The following is a 20,828-nucleotide window of genomic DNA, read 5'->3' on the forward strand; positions in this document are numbered from 1 at the left end:
AGAGCCATGGTCGTTATGAAGTGTGTTAGAGACAACTATCGAGAAATGTCAAAGCCACAGTGGAAGAGCGGCTGATCATGATACGCTGTTGGAAGGTTTCTTTTTATCATATATTTGATGTTTTTACCTAGTGATACATCATTTCGAAGAAAATATGGTGCTCAACGCTGCCGTTCAGGCTCTGAAGTAAGTCTTCAACTTCCATTTTCAATATCTGATAGTGTATTTCGTCATTATTCTATGTCTAAAATATATCTACGTGTGAATAATTGTTATTTAAATGTATTTTTCTTTTCCTTCCGAAGACAAGCTGAGGAATTGAAGCAAAAGGTTCTGCTCGAAAACAGCAATCCCAGCAATCCTAGCAAAACTTTGGCCGTGGCTCAACTTCAGAAGGTTATTATACGTATTTGAGACGAATACATAATGATAAATGAATCGTTTCAATACTACACAATCCGTTGTTTGAGTATATTATAAAATACAATGTCTCTCATCTTGGAAATATAATTTAAATATATGTACATGTATAACGTATGATCCAATGGTCGAGTCGAAAGTTATTCTCAAATATAACACGTTCGATTTAACGCAATTGTACTGGAATGCAATAATGTCCATATGACATTAATATTATTGTCAAAATTTATCTATGAAATTTTAAATTCCTCCAACACTTGAAAAATACTACATATGTATGTGATTATAATAAATTTATATTTACTTAGGCTTATCAAAACATATTGTTGATGGATCTAGACTTTGCTTTGAATAGAAAGGTTGAGCAAGACCTTTGGAATGTTGGATTTAAAAATCAAATCGAATTCCTACAAAATAATGCCAAAGATAAAAAGGTATACAAATAACAACATACATTTATTTACCTATTAATTTATTCGTTATGGAATTAATTTGTCATTATTTCTGGTACAGAATTCTCGGCGTGCCGACAGTCAAACGTTACTTTCATGGGTGCTCCAATCGGCTACCGGATTCTACATTTGTTTTCTGCATCAAATCTGCAACGCTTTTAAAATAGACTTACCATTTAGGTAAGTAACTTCAATTAAATTATTCTTTGCTGTCAAGGATGAGAGGCAAGACTCTCTCCTTCAAGCGGATATTAACGCTGTTTTAGAGTTCAGTTCCAGTTTAGGGCTTGAATTGAATACTAGTAAATGTGCCATTATGAGTTATGGACGTGCGAATTCGCTCTATTGTCACGGATATTCCATTTGATCCGTATTGTTGAAGCGCGTGGAATCAATGGTCGACTTGGGTATCACTTTTGATCCTCAATTCACCTTTCACAACCACATCAAGACAGTCGCTGACGTTTCCTTTCGTCGGCTTGGATTTGTCTTGAGATATGCTAGGTTATTCTCCAACCCCTTGTCTTCTCGCTTGCTTTTCAACTCGCTTGTTAGAAGTAAGCTAGAGTATAATGCGATTGTGTGGAATCCGCATGAAGCAAACTACTATGCCCTTTTGGGCATGCTTAGATATAATTCCCTTGAACTTCGTAGAAACTTCTCGTTAATTCGTTTCGTTCTCCAGCTACTGCGTGGTAATACGTCATGCCCGTTGTTGCTGGAACAGTTGGGACTTTATGTACCTAATAATTATGTGCGTGGTAGATATCATCATTTAATGGTTGTACCTCCTGCTCGCACAGTTCTTTTTCGAATGGCTCCTATACCAAGAGCTATTCGACTTCTCAATGAAATCGTTGCTGCCGTCCCTGAATGCGATATTTTCCACCTCGTTGAGCGTACATTATCGGATATTATATTAACATATTTATCTGGTAACCTGCGCTCATCATTACTTTCTTAATTTGAATGTTATGTAAGAGTGGAATATTAATCTACTCTCTTCCATTTGGGCCTCGCAAGGATGTTTTGTATTTGTAGCTTGTTTTTATTTATCGGAACAGGCTGCAGGTGCAAGACATTCCCTTATTTGTATTTTTAAATTTTAATTACTATAAAGTTTTTTATGATTGTGTTAAATGCTGTATTTTATTTTTTGTTTTCTCCCTCTCTTATTTTATTTTATTATTTTATTATGTAGGCCATTGTGTCGCATTAGGTTCTTCCTGTAATGCCACAATGGTCAAAAAACGTTAAATAAATAAATAAATATGTAAAATCCAAAACCTTCACTAATTCACACTCGACTGATTACAAATCGTCAATTCATATTGAATAAAAATCTTGTAAATCACAATATCGTGGTTCAAAGAAGTGGATTTTAATCATTACTAATTTAATCAAATTATTTGTTCCTAGGTGTGATATTCCTTATATGGAATCCGATGTCAATTTCCAATTCACCATCAAACCTCCACAATCATCATCCTGTTGGTACATCATTCAACATTGCCTCGTACATTTGGGAGACTTGGCTCGGTACAACAGGCAAACTCGCCGTGCAGACTCTTTCTATAGGTCGGAAACTCTTTTCATCGTCAATGCACATTGTACTTAGTTCTGCTATTAATTTCCATGTATGAAATCTCCAGGCAAGCTTTGAACGTGTCTCCCCGTAACGGACAGCCTTATAACCAATTGGGACTGTTGCGAGCGGCCCGAGGAGATCGGCTTGGAGCTGCATATTACCACGCTCGAGGAGTCGCCGTCGGAGGCCCGTTTCCTCCGGCTGCAAATAACCTAGCTCGTACGCTAGCTTCAGCATCCTCGTTCAATACGTCAGTTCCGACACATGTACCGGTCGACACCAAAGTGTTTGAAGTTGTATGTGACGTTTGATTTATTTTTTAGAATACCGCAGAAAAAGAGCAAATCTCCAGACTTTGAAAGCGGTGGATTCTCGTCGATAACCAGATTGAATTCTCAGTCTTACATCAACAGCTACATCGCAGTGCACTATCAGCTGCAATCGGGCAATGATCTGATCAACACCGATGGAAATATTTCCGAACTGAATTCGACTTTGATAGCTTTGGTCGCCACTGATGAATTCACTCATGATGTGCTTTTAAAGGTTAACTCACACAAACAATAGAATAGTTTGATTTTATGTACTTATTAAATGCTGTGTTCTTTTTATTGCAGATGTGCTGTTTAGATCTGTACGCTTTGTATTCGATTACTGAAGGTTATAAAATTGACGGTTCTAGTCTTAGCGAAGATGAAAAGAAAATATTCTCGTTGCTTATGAAGCTGATTGCTGGATCTTTGACGGCTTTGCTCCTTCCAGCTCATACGAGAGCCCCTCAAGAGTTGGTCACATACTCTGCTTTACCAGCAAGTGCGTAGTTTGATATTAATATTGAGTGGGTATCGTGTTATATGTAATACATTAGTGGAGAGGCATTATCAAAGAAATAGTCTGATGAGATTCCGTTTTAAAAAAAAAGGAATGCAGGAATAGAAGCAAACCCCGGCCCGAGGATATATGGCGCCTATAGGCAGATTAATTTCGGTGCCCCCCCCTTATTTTTAAACAATAAATTTCATGAAAAATACTTATCTTAAGACAAAAATAAAATAAAATACGGATAACTATGAATAAATTCGGTAATAAAGACATTAATTTATATTCAACAATGAATTGTAGAATTTTATAGAGTGACATTTCTTCTTTCGAATATGATCGGTTTAGATATTTAATTTCGTGAAGCAAATCCATCTGTATATACTACATACATATATTTCAGCGCTATCTAATATATAATTTCGAAAGAGACTTTATATGTATGTAAGGTTTGGTTCGTAGAATCCGTGACGTTATCGAAAAAATCAAATTTTGTATGATGACGATATCGATTCCTTTTTCTGTTCCAGTTTTCGATTCCTTTTTCGGTTCCGGATCCGGATTCCTGTTTCAGTTCCAGGTCTGGATTACTTTTTCAGTTCCGAATCCAGATTCCAGTTTCAGTTCCAATTCTGATTTCTTTATCTATGTATATACATATATATAAAATTGAATGTCTGTTTGTCTCGTATAGGCTCCTAAACCACTCAACCGATAACGATGAAACTTTCAGGATTTGTTGTATGCATGTCAGGGAAGCTTACTGTGAAATAAAAACCTCTTAATAATAATATTCGTAATTACGATTTTACCGACGCGAAAGTTTGAAGAGGCATTGTGTAGTCAAGGAAATTTGTTCGTTGGTTTATGACGACACGGCGTTAAGCTTCAACCATGTCGGGTTCAGCTAGTACATATATTTAAAAAAACATTCGTTTCTGATTGGCTGTCGTTAAATTTTTTTTTTTTTTTTCGATTCAAACATAGAAGTAGAATGCATAGAATCGCTCTCAGCCTCCAAAAATGTTGCTACAAAAACTCTGCGCGTCAGAGTTTGTTCATTGTTTGCCAAACTTCGTCTCTCTCTCTCTTGTCTCTCTTCTGACTTTCCGTCTATCTCTTCGATGGCTCGCTTTTAGACGATACTTTTGTTAACAATGACCATTCTATGCATTCTACTTCTATGGATTCAAATAAATTTAATAAAAAAGCAAATTAATGTTTACTATTACATGTTTATATTACAAATACCGAGCGAAGCCAGGTAAAACCACTAGTTATATATAAAATACAATTCTAAATTACCATTTGTACCGACGACAGTTTGCTGTTTTACAAATTTTATTCGTTAGTCGTTGATATTTGACGTCAACTTCCTGCATTCCTCGTAAATTATAATATTTTACAATCAGTATTGTTACTTCGAGTACAAAAATTAAGTTGAATATAGAATGTGTTATAAGTTCAAAGAAAGCCAAATTATTTTTTTTTATTTTTTCAATTTAATAATCAAAAAAACAAAAATGGGGGCGCCCCGCAGCGCCCTAGGCACGTGCCTAGTCTGCTGCACATTTGAGCTGCCCTGCCTAGATGTTGCCGCATCATGTAGATGTTCACTTGCCTCTATTACTTGCCACTAATGACTTGCATAATGTATAAACGCCCTAAGTGTTTACTTAATTGAGTGCAAAGGTGACTAGTTTACTCAAAAAAAAAAACATGCACTTTCAGTAAAGCTGATATTTGAATGGATTTCCCTGCAACCTGATGCTCTCAAACACCAAGCGTTCGTATCGAGACCTCAACTATGGCCTGGACTTTGTACACTGTTAAACAACTTGCAAGATGCTATCAAAGAATTTCCAGGCGAAGACTGTATGTGTCGTTTATTTATTAATACACCGAACATTTTTAATATTGTGTTTATATAAGCAACGGTGTTTTTTTTTTATATTTTTAGATAAAACGTTGCCTTTGCCTGAAGATGACGAGCTTCAAGGTTTCCTGCCAATAGACCGTGCATTTTTGAACTTGAAGTTTGACGAAAAGTCTCGTCACCAACAATCGGCCAGCGAGGATGCCGATAATGAGAAAAAATCTTTCACAACCGAACAAATTAATTCAAATATGGGCGATGTCTTGCAAAAGCATTGTATACTGAAGAACAAGTCTTGGCAATCTCCCAGTCCCAATTTCGAGCGTGCTCTTTTGAACAAAAAGGATCCAAACTTTTTCAATTCCCTGCGAGCGTACAGGTTGACGCACATCGGTGAATGGCTTTCATCGTATCTTAAAGAAAACGGAATGGAATGTTTCAGTTTTAGGTATTTTTTACATTGAAATTTGGGTGCTACTTTAGTATGCGGTCTACTTTTGAATCACAATCGACTATTTTATTTGTATTTATTATAGTTTTTGTTTTTTCCTGCCGCCCCATAATGTTGTCGAAGCATTTCTATCAAAATATCGTCAGCAACGAAGAAAATACCGACCCTAACAACCCAATCTTAAATTAATAGGGCCAACCCTAACTTAACCTAACCTAACATGACCCTTAACCGTTTGCCCGCGGCCGTCTTCTATGGAAGCTTTGCGCGACAAGTCTGTAGCACGGCTGTCTTCCATAGAATTTCTGAACTTTGCACGGAATTTTGAGCCTTATATGCGCCTATTTCAACTGTTTTAATTTAATTGTTCGAATATATAACTGAGAGTTGAATGCCATCTATTCAATTTGCTTAAAATGAATATATACCAGTTAAAATTAGTTTTTTGTGGAACCATACTGGAACCTCGTTTATGTGACGTCACGTCTGTTGAACAATGGCGACGATACGTCTCAATTGTATGAAGAATGATTATTTGACAATTAAGCCAACACTACGAGATATATTATGTATTTTATTGTTTAAAATAATACTTTGTGTTAATTAACATATCTGGTTACTTGAGTAAATATTAAAATCTGTATTTAAGGTCGAAAGCTCGATTGCCAAATCCGCGAAAAAGGTGGCGCGTACAGGGCTTGTTCGCTATATTTATTGCCGCGGGCAAAGGGTTAAATAAATAGGTGTTAGCTACTAAGATATATATATTTTTTTAAGTTTTATTTCATCAATATTTTCACAAAAAAAACATCTTAGCAGCTAACACCTATTTCTTTAAGAGTCAGGTTAGGTTAGGTTAAGTAAGGGTTGGGCCTATTCATTTGAGATTAGGTTGTTAGGGTCGGTATTATTCAGTCTCGCTGTCAAACGCGAGAACTGAGACAGTGAGACTGCATATTAAACCTTTCCCTTACGGTGCCAAAAACATCCGCGCGCTCCGATGATATGTATTTTATACACACAAATTGACGTAATTCGTAATTATATTACGGAGGAATACAAAAATTCTGAACCTCGTATCTATTACATTTCATATCGATATTCCCATTATTAGAGTCGAAGGTAGATCACATACTAAAGTAAATATGTGAAGGTAGACCGCTTACTAAAGTAGCACCGAAATTTGTTGTGTCGTGTTTTTCAGATTGTTTGATTGCTTTTGTCACTTTTTAGTTTCGATAGTGAGAAAAATTTGAAGACTTTCACGCCGATCCAAAACTCTTTAGAAAATTCAGAGGTGTTGAAAACTATTCAAGAATTGTCTTTATTACGAGAAAAACATTTGAATGAAACAAACACTCAAAAAAATTCTGTCGTCTCACAAGAAGGTAAATTTTGTACAGTATTTTTTGCTTTAGTTGTTTATTAAATTTAACGGTTGTTTTATTATTCGACAGACGAAGGCGATATGAGTGATTCCGATATGAAAAATGACAGTGTCATCAAAACCATCGAAGAAGACATTTCGACAAATGAAATCAATTTAATATCAGAAGCAGATTTTAAAGAAAAGGGTGATTATTTTGTTTTTTTTTTAATTAATAATTATTTCCACACATGAAAAGTAATTATTAAATTATTTTATATGCAGTGCGTGAAAAGCGTGCAGGTATATTGAAACCTCAAGGATCTTTGGAAAAAGCTCGTGGAGAAAAAGCACTTTCCCGATCGTGCAGAATTGACGTGGCTTCGCCGGAGCTTTTAAAAACTCTAAGCGATACCCCGATCGATGTGTCTGATATTCAGGCATGTTTCAACCAATACGTATTATTATGTATAGTAAATAAATTGCATTTGTAATTGTATTTTACCTTTTTACAGGACACGGGAAGTAGTTCTTCCACCGTTTCTCAAGATGGTACTATTTACAGTGATATAGGATCTCTATTGGATCCACCCATATTGATTAATGACAAACCGATTACTAAAAAAGAAGGAAAGAAAACCAGAACCAATGTTGCAATGCAAGCCATTATGAGAAAACAAGAAGAATCTAGCAAACAAGTAAGTATAATATAAGTGGTTGAATTAGTCGGAACTTATTTGTATCGCGTTTTTGAGGTTAGTTTCATATGATTTTATCAAAATCTTTGAACACGCTTTTGAGATTAAAATTGACAAACATAGAAGTATTATAGTGTTTAAATTAGTCGGAACTTATTTGTATCGCGTTTTTAAGGTTAGTTTCATATGATTTTATCAAAATCTTTGAACACGCTTTTGAGATTAAAATTGACAAACATAGAAGTATTATAGTGTGTTTAAATTTCAGGTGAAATTTCTAACGCCTGCCACAACACCTGATTCGGTGACTGAATCGTTCGACATCTCCACATCGGAGAATAAAAATCAGATAGAAAAAAGGAAAATAATTCAACCGAAAGTGTTGAAATCTCTAAACTGCCTTCCGACCGATCGTAAAACAGGAGGAATCCTCTCACTGAAAGATAAATCGGCAGGATATCCACATTTAGTCAACACCGAGACGTCAAACAGTGAAATCGAAAAGAGCGACAATCAAGAGGACGCCGCATCGAAGGACGAATCATCTTCGAAGACGACGATCGTCGATGCGGCTCCGTCGAAAGACGTTGAAAAACCCAAAGTGAGTCCGGGCCACAAACCTGCCAAGAACGTCGAAATTAGCCCGCGAAACCCAGACAGCTTTAAACATTTGCCGTACACAACATGGAGCGAAGGAAACTCCATCAATCGTCCGTTTACCAACGCAGAAGACAATTGGAAATCGGATCACAAATTGCAGAACTTAAACATCGGACAAAACAATCCCGGATGCTATTCCTATTTTCCATCTCCGTCGGTCGGTCAAAAACTTCACAACTCTGGCATTTCACTACCGGTCGTAAACCCGAAAGAGATCGACGTGAGATCGATCTCGACCCAACGGCAAAGAAACTCCCAAATGCCAATGAACGACCCTCAATACGGTCATTTTCCTAACAAACAATACGATTCAAACCTGTACAGCTGTTGGAACTCTTTCGACGGCAAAGACGATGCCAAATTCAGCAACCTGCCCCCGAGGTTAGCCAATTACAAAAACCAGGGAAATGTATACAATCCACCCGACAGAAACTTCCCCAACGTACCACCGGACAACCGAAACTTCGACGCTCAAAACCAATCGACCAGTGGAAGCTGGTGGAAACCCGTAGAACCCAAATCAATGCCCAACTTCCAACCGAACAATCCGATGATTCGAACCCCGGCCAATTTCAACTACCAGCCGATGAATCAGAACCAACCTTATATGAGATCTCCAAACGTATTCCAACCGCCGCCACCGTACAACTCAAACTTCAACCCTTATCAGCAGCAGCAGCCTAATTACAACTATCCTCACGGCATGTACGGCAATTTGGGAATGCCTCAAAATGTTCAAACGCCGATCGGCGGAGAGTTTCTGCACAACAATCCGGACGCTTACGGAATGCTCCAGAATCTGAACTCGAATAGGAACGTTCCATTCATGCCGGAAATGCCCAAACAACCTCCCTTCAATGCGGAAATTCCCGAGTTCGTACCGAGAACTGTCGATAGTAAAAATCCTGGAACTGTACGTATTATATACATATTATATGATAAAATTTGGCTGAAACTCATATTGTTATCTTTTCGTTGTTAGCCGTCAAAGGATGCAGGAAATACCAGCATATATTCTCTATTCAGTGGACCGGAATCGCCGTGGCAAACGAAGAATTCTAAATCTCCAGGGGATAGTACTCCGCAACAGGTGAATGCCGGTTTATGAATTTTAGTTATATACATATTGACAATGTTGAAGTTAAAAATTTGTTTGTTTTTCAGTCCTTGTGGCCGGGATCAGGTCCGTCGCCATTGGAAAGACTTCTCGAACAACAAAAACAATTTAAATATCCTCCGACCGATTCTTAAACGGAAAATACAATTCGATTTTCATTATTTATTTGTTTTCTAATAACATTCACAAGATAATACGATTTTATCTACATAACAAACTTACAATCTCATAAAAAAATACAAAACATTTTCATTGGACATACTCACATACACAAACATACAGGAAAAATTCCTAAAATACTATATCATATATATATATATATTTATGTATAAGTAGATACTAGAATAAATAATTAAAATGTATATTTGAGTAACGTGTTTACAAAAGAACACGAATAATTCATCTCATATGTGTTATATAATATTTTAAACTTCAGTCAAAATTTATTTTGATTTTTCTTTTTAATTAGAATGTTAATTCAATTGATAGATAAAATGTAATAAACAAGAATAGAGGCGTAACCAGTCTTAATAAATGCAATTATTATATATATATTATATGTATATGTGTATATTTGATTTTAAAATAAATTTCATCTAAAAAAAAAATTAAAATATCAATGCACATTTTATGTTTGTCTCTCGGCAATAAAATTGTAAGAATATTCTTTGTTCAGTTCGAGAAGCGTTTTCTTCTTAATATTAGGTATCGGCACCTGAAACGAACACATCGCAACAATTAAACCACCGATACAATGGAAGTACTCTTAATGTCGTGATATTTCAAAACTTGCATGATAATTGGAGAATCCACTCAGTTTTGGGTTCAATATGAACAAAACGCCGTCCAACGTGTTGCAGCCGGCGAGCGTGTACGAACTATACGTGGATGAAACATGATGTTTGGAACTTTGGAGGACCCGAGGGGGTACAGGCGGTGCTCCTGGCACGGGCGGTGCAGACCTCGTCGGCTGAAGACCATACAATGGATTCAACAGTTCGTAGTCATTATTAGTCTGAAAAAACACCATCATATACAACTCTGCCAGATATCAGACATGCCGTTCCGCGATTTGAACTCACCGCCTCGTCCGAATTCTGCAAATTCAATTTGTTAAGCTCGGAAACCAAAGACGGCTCCTTCGGAGGTCTCACCGGTGCTTTCCTGCAATTTAATACAAAGATGCTATCAAATCTGATATTATATATCATAGACCTTCAAACTTATTCTAGCCGTAATACATATAGCTTATTTATTACGAGACTGAGACCTTCAGACTGAGATTCAATGAAATTGTCAAAACAAATTGGCTCACTCACTTACCCATTGTTACCATTATTGAGTCATAATGACGCTCTAGAGAAAATCAACAACAAAAAAACGAGTGTGAGAAAGATCACTTAAAAGATCAAGTGTTAACTATTAAGTTATAGAAAAATAGAGGTTGTATTCATTTATACTATTTAGTTACTATTTTGCCCAGTGAAGCTTGATGGCTTGTTTTTTTCTAAATATATTCTTTTCTCCCTCTGCAATATTCCACACCCCTTATTGCTATCTGAGGATATGGGCAAGCGACACAAATACCGAATGCGCATCAAAGCGTCAGAGGCCAAGCGGTAGTTGTCGAAATTTCCAAAACAACCAATAGGCGTCGCCAATGCGAATTACTAGGCTAAAGCGTTTCGTTGTATATCCAGTCTTGACTTAATAAAAAGTTAAAACCTTCAGGAAGAACGTAATGCGCCACAATGGTCTACATAAGTAAACAAGGAAAAGCAGAAAAATTTTATAAAAATAAACATAAGGAAAATCAAATAAACAAAATACATAGTAGGAAAGGAAGTTGCCGTAAAATTCAAAATTCCACTCATATATCACATCTAATTATGAAAATAATGATGAGCGCAGGCTACCAGACAAATAGGTTAAAATAATCTCTGATAACCTACGCTCACTGATGTGGAAAATATCACATTTAGGCACGATAGTAACGATTTCATCAAGAAGTCAGATAGACTTTAGAATAGAAGCCGTCCTATAAAGGACTGTGCGGGCAGCAGGTACAACCATCAAATGATGATAATTAAATATATGTTCCTAAAGAATAATATCTTCGATCAATGTGTTTGATGTGAAACTTGGGATATTGAACGCCAAGTTGCTAGACAAAGTGCAATGCACCCACAGAAGTATGGAACGTTATATGCTTGGCATCCAACGACAGGAAACGGAATACGTGGGTAAAAAGTATGACAAGAGTCGGGGATAGAGTGAAGAGATTTAATGGGCAATGGGTGGGCCACGTTTCTAGAAGAATAGATGAAAAGTGGACAAAAGAAATGCTAGAATGTTCCCCGAGATAGTGCAAAAAGGTAAAAGGAAGACTGCAGGTAAGATGGGTAGACGAAATTAGGAGAATTTGTGGAGTGAGATGGATGAGAGTTGCCCAAAATAGAGACGAGTGGAAATGTGTAACCGTGTTGGAGAGGTCTTCATCCAGCAGCAGATGATGATGATGAATATACATATGTACAAAGTGGGGCAGAAACAATTAACAGTTGTTAATAATTTGGGATTGAAAACAAAATACATACATAGTTTGCTTTTATTTGATTACTAAATATATTTTTCTTTTCAATTAAAACTACTAATTTTGTAATTTATTGCTTACAAGATATGTAAGCGATAAATTAAATTTACATGAAGAATAATACTGCGCATTCCATGGACCTCAAGACGCATAAACAAAGAGCTGGCAGTTTCGGAGAGACTCCAAAACATCTAGGAAAGGAATTATTTTCTACTTTGGCTATATTTCCAGGAAGAACGTGAAGAGTCTAGAGAAGCTAGTAGTCACCAGGGAAGGCAGTCTCCCATAAGATGGTTAAAGAACTGGCGGGATTGTCCCTAAACGCTGCTTCAAACTTGGCACAGGACCGAGAGGAGTAGAGCTGGATCGTCCATCGGATTCCATCTATTACAAATGAGCAAGACGCTCCGCATTGAGCAAACCAGAAAGAAGAATCGTGCAATTGTTTCCACTCCAACCTTTACACACTTAATACCTTTTATTCGCATCCGGAGTCAAGTCTTTATTAATAACATTTTCATAATTGACGGCCGACTGGTCGAGATTGAAGAGATTGTTGTCTATTCTAAAGGTGTCGTTACTTCTCGTTCCCGTTTTGTAACAAATGAGCATTCCGTTAATTTCGCTGAAAAATCAAAACCAATTTAAGCATGTATTTATTCCTGTGTAAGAGATTAGCCTATTTCAAACCCCGCATACCCGGCATATTGAAAGCCCATCGGTGCTTTCTTTAAGCGGCTGCATACTATAATATCGGTGAGGAGGGGCTCTCTGCTGAGGATGGTCAGGTCGTTGGTAAGCATGCAACATATTTGACGTCGTCGCCAAGCTGGACGATTCGTGTCCGACGTGATGGACACCGCGCTGAAGCCTTGAGGAAGAGTGTCGCCGACGGGCATCACCCGGAGAGCGGTCATTTTGTATAGAGATACATCTGTAATGGGGTAAAAAATAAACCATTATAGAGCATAAAATGGAATACTAAACATATTACATGAGGAAAAATTCAAATCCGCTTTCAAAACCACATCAAATCTTTTATCACCGCATAAAGTACTATCGAATACGTGACTCATTTCATGAGACTCACTTTTTTTTATAATATATTTCATGACTCAAAAAAATATATTATAAAAAAAAGTTTTTTAAAAACAAACCTCTTTAAGTTTTGTATATAATATTAAAATATATAAATTATTATTTTGAATAAAAATACCAATAATTTTATTTTACTACCGCCATCTATGTATAAAACTAACGACTACCCAGATTTCAAATTTGCAAATTTCAAACGCGTCTTAAACGATATTTTATCTGTATCGTAATGGCGGAGGATCCATTTACTTATATTGATGACCGAAATGAGCAATGTGGCAAAGTATGAAAGCGATCGGATAAGAGGCAAATATACAAGATATATCGCTCTAGATATTGAAGACGTTGCCAACATATGTGTGCGAGCCACAGGATGAGAAAACAAATCACGATTCCTCAGGACCCTGAACTTACTAGGTGTATAAAACTTAAATTCACTAAGAGCCTGAGGATTGTGTACTAACCCATTTTATAGCTTAAAAAAGTGCTTTATCAGAAACATAACACGACGAGACTCCAATGAGTTGAAGCCTAACGCCGCTAATTGGAATGCGCTAGGATATAGCCAAGGATAATAACCATATAAAGATATCTGAGAAACCCTTTTTGGATCCTCTCAATCTTCAATGAATGAACCAGCAGCGTGGTCTAGTGGTGAGTGTTGTACTATTTCGTGCAAGGTGTCACAGGTTCGATTCCCACTTATCTCATTGTTGGCCAGACCTTGGTTTGTCAAGGTCGATCGTTTCTTATCAGAATTTGCCAATTTTCCTGATTTTCATTGAAACGGTTCCTGTATAATTGGCTTTTCCTATCCAATTTTCTATTGCAAACCTTGAGCTATTGTTATATCTCAGATTTCTCTCCATATATGTCTCTGTGGATGATTATTGAATGTAAAAATTCGTATTATTACATGAAAAATGTTATTAATCGTATTGTTTACGATGTTTGTAACGTCCGACCATAGATGTCAGGTGTTGTTTCGATTTACATGTGTATGTATGTAATAATAAATCTTCAATGAATGAACCAGCAGCGTGGTCTAGTGGTGAGTGTTGTATTATTTCGTGTAAGGCGTCACGGGTTTGATTCCCACTAGAGTCTCGTTGTTGGCCAGACCTTGGTTTGTCAAGGTCGATCGTTTCTTATCAGAATTTTCCAACTTTTCTGATTTTCATTGAAACGGTTCCTGTATAATTGGCTTTTCCTATCCAATTTTCTATAGCAAACCTTGAATTATTGTTATATCTCAGGTTTCGCCGGATTTCTCTCCATAGATGTCTCTGTGGATGATTATTGAGTGTAAAAATTCGTATTGTTACATGAAAAATGTTATTGATCGTATTGTTTACGATGTTTGTAACGTCTGACCATAGATGTCAGGGGTTGTTTCGATTTGCATGTGTATGTATGTAATAATTATGTATTTAATATATAATTTGTCGAATCTTAATCTGTTTAACACACTCGCCACTTTGGAGCAATCTGTTTAATTGAAATAAAATATAAGTAGGACTTCATATAATGGAAGAAAATTCTAGAATGCTACGTACTAGAGATTCATAAAGAATTTTAAGCACCAACGTACTCTAGAAAGGTTTACTAACTCGTAGTAAGAATGCCAGCAGTTTTGTGGCCCGCAATCAAATATTGTCTACGTGCCGTTTAAATAAGAATAATTTGAGAACAAGACCCCCAAGTCGCTAAAATCATCCACTTACTGTCACATTGAGGACACAGCATTTTTGAATGCTATTATGTATATTATATCCGCTTTTTTCCGTGTGCTTAATCTTTTATGCATACAATTTCGTGTTCGGTTTTATCATAGAACCCCATTTCTCAGCTGACTCTTTGTTGACTCGATCGCATAAGTATTGTGACCTGAAATGTACACAAATAAACATGCACACATGTCCGAACAAGCGTGTGAATGATCAGACATACGTATTTGTAAAACTGACGAAGAGGAAAAGCATATTATGTAGAATCGAACAATGAGCGAGTGCTTAATATGTTCAGCACATACTGCTGACCGACATAAGTTCGAAGCATTTCATATCACATATGAATGTAATAGTCGTAGGTATTGTCTAAAGCCTTACGGTACAATTTGACACGTTTTTTGGCTAAAAAATAAGCAGGTAAATAAACACAAACATGCGAACACGCTTCGGTGAGTCAATTCAGATAATGGCCCAGGATGATAAGTACTACTGAATAATATACTATCTATAATGCGGCAGATTATTTGTGGTTAAAAACAGTCAAACTTGCCAGTTACTCAGTTGCTATGAGGATTTAGTTAGTTTAATCGATTCGGTTCTAGCATTTCTGCAGCCGTACAAATTCTGGTTGATATAAACATGTTAGAAACCCATCACTAGAGACACGTATTTTGGGCATTTTGTTATTAATGCTTAATTGTTGCTAAAATTCGGAATATATGCTAAATTTGTAAAATATGCGAATAGATGCTAAAATAACAAACAAAAGTGAAATTTGCATAAAATTAATAGACAATTTAGAAGGCCCTTCGCCCATTTATTATGTGAAGAAATTGGGGAGATAAAACAGAGCTTGCATTTTACCATAGACGGTGTTTTTCCTGTCGAAACCAAGCAACTGCTTTTGTCTACTACTGTAAATAGTAGACAAAAGAGTGGATGCTGAAAGGTATTTTAGTAAATACAATATAATTTTTACCAATCGTCGCACAAATCTCAAAGAAGAATCTGTAGAAATATTTTCCATGTTGAGTTTTAATAAATTTTAATTGGTATTGTATTTTCATATTCATGTTTTTTTCATTGAAATTTTAATTCCAAAACATTTTTGAATTTTTCTATTATTTTTTAATTGTTGTGTTGTCTTTAAATTGTATATATGTATGTATATAAATTTTATTAAAATTCATCGAAATTTTTTATTATTTAAAATTAAACTGTTCATAAAAATAGATGCTAAAATTGAACATTTTTAATGCCCTAAAACGCTAAAATGCAAAATGAAAATTCTAAAATTGACAAAAATAGATGCCCAAAATACGTGTCTCTACCCGTCACTAAATAAAGTCGTTCTGAAATGATTCCCATATTAATAGAAATATAGTAGTAATAACTAGGAGAATTACTAAACGTTGCTGGAATGGGTGAAAGTGAAACACTAAATTAAAGTCACAGTTTAACCCTTTGAATGCTAACCAACGCCGCTCGGCGTTTTGCCAACAAGTCCATAGGCCTGAAAAACTTTTAAATATTTTGAGCATATACAAAGAAACAATAGTACTACCCGCTAAGCCTTTCCAGGTAGCATTGAAAAAAAATGCATTGAACATGGGTCGTGTAATCCGTGTCAATGTTAATAAACACTGGTTTACACCGGAACTTCTGAATTTATAACCATAGCAGAATTTCCCGATGGAAATCCCTAACTGCGGAGTATTTCAGATAGCGGCTTGCCATTTAGATTGCGAGCATTACATTATAACAACAACGAAGAAGATGGAACTAGTTGTGGCAAAATATATTCATTAATACACTTGTTATGCTTATTTTATATTGTTGCAAGATATATTAGAGTCTAAACACACCTTTACAAAACTCGAAATCCTCGTCGGTAGTTATCAACGGTTTGTTTGGATTAGCTACAATTTTTATACCTGCTTTCTATTGGATTCCTAAATAATTATAGTTGGAAATGCTGGCGAAATTTTCGGTTCGGTGATTATTGGTCACAAATTACTCGTCACAAAGTCACTAAAATCTCTATAACGGAACATCTGGCAGCCGAAAAGTCCATCGTACTAACGATAACTATCATAGTAACGAGAACTTGAGTGCCAAATATTGTGTATTCGCGATTTTCATGGCAAAAATTGTCTTTGTGACCACCCCAATGTGACGAATAGTCCAATTACCAAATTTTCAGCGTGGCAAGCTGCAGGCAACAGAAAAGACATCACCACTCAAAGGTTTAAATTAGAGTAACACGAGATCGAATATAAAGGTTCTATGTATGTTGTAAAATATAAACTACTAAAATTACATAGTGATTTTTGCACACAATGTATATTGCATGTACATATGACGGCGTTGTTCAAGTTTTTCAGTTCCAAGTTGAAATCTTTAAATTTGTTAATAGACAAACACGAGTATATAAATGAATGTTTGTTTATATCATATGTGCATATGATATATCCAATTCACGAAAATGTCAGTACATGAACGGTGCAAGATTGTACCATATTTACTTTATTTGCCAAATTATCATAACACATACTTGCATACATATGTACGTGCGCTTAATTCAAAGGCAGTTAAAGATATCTGTTATCTATGTAGTTACACATGTGTTATTTTATTCACTCAAAAAACCCAGGTCCCTATCTCGAAAAGGTCAACTTTGCTTAATCATTGGATTAAGCATACATAGTACATCTTGTTTGCTCAACGGCACGTTTACACATGCAGTTTAAGACATTTGGCGAATACACAATCAGCAACTAGTACCTTTTTTATTAAACAATACATTTAGTATAGGTATAGGTATCAGAGAATTCAAAGTGGGGTGACTGCATAGATGATTCTGGGTGTAGTGGACCGTTGACCATACCGATGACCAAATGCAAGCAAAAATACTATCCTGGGAGGTCTGCTGTCCGCAGCCCATATGGACGACAAAAATAAAATGAATATGAATATGCAGCCTATATGAACGAGCCGCCATTTTAAATGCCAGTGGAGACTACATGCCAGCAAATGTCATGGAAAAAATTTCAATTTCATCCCCTTGGCAGCTCGTTTCTTATTAAATTAAATTGTACGCCTCATATTAGATTTTTTTGTAATTTAATAAACCTCTAAACACTCCCCCCCCCCCCCCTTTTAATTGCGCTTTTAGTTAACTAAATAACCATACATGCTTAACCTTTCCACCGCGTACGACTACTATACATGTCCTAGCGAACATGCCATCAGCGCGCGAGACACGCATAGATGTCTTGGAAGTTCCAACCTGTATAAGAGCCGTCTATTGTGTTAAAATTTTATAAATTGGTTGAAAATATTACTAAATGTATACTTTACCAAATTCAATAGATGGCAGTAGTCAAAAAAAAAAAATTCAATATAGGCTAAAATAATTTATAAAATATTACAACCTATATTTAAAGTCGAAAACGCGATAACAAAAGCAGCCGCGTACAGGGCATGTTCGCTAAATTTGGTGACGCGGGCAAAGGGTTAAGAGACAATTTAGCAACTCATTGATTCTTAATATTATACAAGTCACATAGCCACATAGATGACTTGGAACTACTCGGTAATTTAAAAATTGTAAAAATAGATAAAAATACATCAAAACAAGCTCTTAAATGTATGTATGTATAAAACCAGCAAAATAGCTCAGTGGTTAGCGTGTAATGGTTTCAACCGAGGGGTGATGGGTTCATTCCCTGGCCTTGTGTAGCTGATCAGACCTTAAATATGTATGTATTAACCAGTAGCGTGGTCTAGTGGTGAATGTTGAATTATCTCGTGCTTGATGTTACGAGTTCGATTCCCGCTAAGTCTCACTATTGGCCAGACCTTGATTTGTCAAGGTCGGTCGTTTTTTATCAGAATTTGCCAATTTTTCTGATTTTCATTGAAACGATTCCTGTAAAATTGGCGATTCCTTCCCAATTTTCTGTTGCGAACCTTTAGTTATTGTTATATCTTATAGGTTTCGCCATATTGCTCACCATAGATGTCTCTGTGGTTGTTTATCGAATATAAAAATTCGTATTGTTACATGAAAGTTATTCATCGTTATTTATCGTATTAAAACGATATTTGTAATATCTGACGATATATGTCAGATATTGTTTAGATTTACATGTATCTATGTAATAATTATGTGGACCAGGAAGGCGCATTTGGGGTTTACCTGTTAAGCCTTCCTGGTATATTTGTATATATGTATGTATATGTGACTCCAAGTCAATCGCTTCCTACCAGAGTTTGCCAATGTATCTGATTTCATTGTTGAAACGGTTCCACCAAAATTGGCAGCCTATCGTATCTCTCGCAAACTCAAGTTTATAGCATCTCAAATTTGTTGATTATGATATAAATATGCTACCCACTCTACAAAATGTATGTATTTCAAAATATCACTATCAAATTTATCCATAGATGCATCTATGATACTGTATAAATATACATAATTGTTTATCGATGTTTGTAAAAGCATAGGGTTTGTTTATTTAATCGAGGTAAGCCAGTTATCAATAGAATTTTTGTTATTAATCCACAAGAATAGTCGTAATATGATTTTTCTAAGTGAAATTTTATTTAATTCTCATATAAAGACAATTTAATATATTATCCCTATTAATTCAATTCAGATTCGTGTAAATACGAGTAAATAATAGTAGCGAGTTTTTAGCTCGCAATTATACCGATTTAAAATTCAGCACACTTCCAATTAACCCTTTTAAACGAAAACAAAAAATAGTGTGGCCAGAACACTATCCCAATTAACATGTTTCAATAGAAAATACCATTGAAGTATAATGTATAGAATAGTCATTCCTAACAAAAGTATCGCTTAAAAGCGAGCCATCGAAGAAAGAGACGGAAAGTCAGAAGAGAGACAAAAGAGTGAGGGAAAAAATTCGTGGAAGTGATCGTCCCTTGACGTTCAGGGACGCACGGGCACATACAGATGTTCTGACTTTGTCGAACAAATACTACCACACAATTTCACTACTAGAGCCTATTTCAAAGAGATCCTACTGCTACAGAGATTAACAATCAACTGAGCAAAACAGCCGAAATCTCCGTTTGAACGGAGTTTTTGTAGCAACATTTTTGTAAGCTAAGAGCGCTTCTACCCATTCTACTTCAATGGAAAATACTCAATATAAAATAGTATTAACAGTGGGAAAAAATCCCAAGTGAAAATACTTACTTTTGACTTGTGATTTGAACTGGACGACTACTTAATAGAGATTTGAAAGCGTGGCGGGCTTTCAAGAGAAAAGACGTCACCACTCAAAGGGATACCCAAGATAGGAATCGCTGTACTAAATATACTATTTTCTGCTGTTGATGTCGGCTATGAAACTAGCAACACGTTGCTTTGTGAGTACGAGTGTAATTTACTCGCTCCCAAGTACTTTGGTAGCATCGAAATGTTATTCTTAACTGGGACCATCATCAGGTCAATAGACCAAAGTGAGGTGAGAGATGAGTGATGACTCACAAGTGGTTACTCGCTCGTTTAAAAAAGCCCAATCCTCTGGGGAAAAACCCAGATGGATGACTCTCTCGCTAGGTTGAATCTAATCAAATGTAAAAGTAATATCGCAGTGAACGTGCGGTGTCGCAATAAACTGGTTGTTGCACAACATTGCGCAACTGCGGTGACATTGAAGTTGATTGCCTTGATCGATTCCGACGGTGACCACTGGTCACATTTGCCAAACTGTCCAAGTTTGGCAAAGTGGAAGTGCAAATTGAAGGAAACTGCAAATTTAAAAAAATCACGACACCGTAAGTCGATGGTTATGTGTATGTAAATACCCCGCACTATTAAAATGGGTAAGATTTGACTGTACATTGAGAAAAATACTTTGTATCTTGTTTGTGCATTAAATATTTGCATTATTTTCGGTGCATTAAACAATCTCGTATTGTGCATCGAA

At 36.0% G+C, this 20,828-nt stretch overlaps 2 protein-coding genes across 2 annotated transcripts in view; one reads left to right on the forward strand and one right to left on the reverse strand.

The window, feature by feature from the left end:
* LOC143912019 (uncharacterized) lies at nt 1-9,647 on the forward strand. The gene is made up of 17 exons (XM_077431129.1): nt 1-186; nt 306-396; nt 729-854; nt 934-1,052; nt 2,292-2,450; nt 2,525-2,710; nt 2,784-3,006; nt 3,078-3,273; nt 5,011-5,154; nt 5,240-5,603; nt 6,840-6,994; nt 7,064-7,180; nt 7,258-7,412; nt 7,488-7,670; nt 7,939-9,243; nt 9,313-9,420; nt 9,495-9,647. The coding sequence occupies exons 1-17, from the start codon at nt 155-157 to the stop codon at nt 9,579-9,581; spliced, it is 3,750 nt and encodes a 1,249-aa protein (XP_077287255.1). The 5' UTR covers nt 1-154; the 3' UTR covers nt 9,582-9,647.
* The window catches only part of Mvb12 (multivesicular body subunit 12-like Mvb12), a 22,997-nt gene continuing 11,789 nt past the window's right edge, over nt 9,621-20,828 (reverse strand). The window contains exons 2-6 of the mRNA XM_077431158.1: nt 12,740-12,974; nt 12,516-12,665; nt 10,530-10,611; nt 10,241-10,462; nt 9,621-10,162 (exon numbers count right to left, since the gene is read on the reverse strand). Of these exons, the coding sequence (XP_077287284.1) occupies nt 10,076-10,162; nt 10,241-10,462; nt 10,530-10,611; nt 12,516-12,665; nt 12,740-12,974 (776 nt within the window). The 3' untranslated portion in view covers nt 9,621-10,075. The remainder of the gene's footprint in view (nt 10,163-10,240; nt 10,463-10,529; nt 10,612-12,515; nt 12,666-12,739; nt 12,975-20,828) is intronic.

This window comes from Arctopsyche grandis, chromosome 5 (assembly GCF_051622035.1).
Source record: "Arctopsyche grandis isolate Sample6627 chromosome 5, ASM5162203v2, whole genome shotgun sequence".
In the NCBI taxonomy this organism is placed as follows: Eukaryota; Metazoa; Arthropoda; class Insecta; order Trichoptera; family Hydropsychidae; genus Arctopsyche; species Arctopsyche grandis.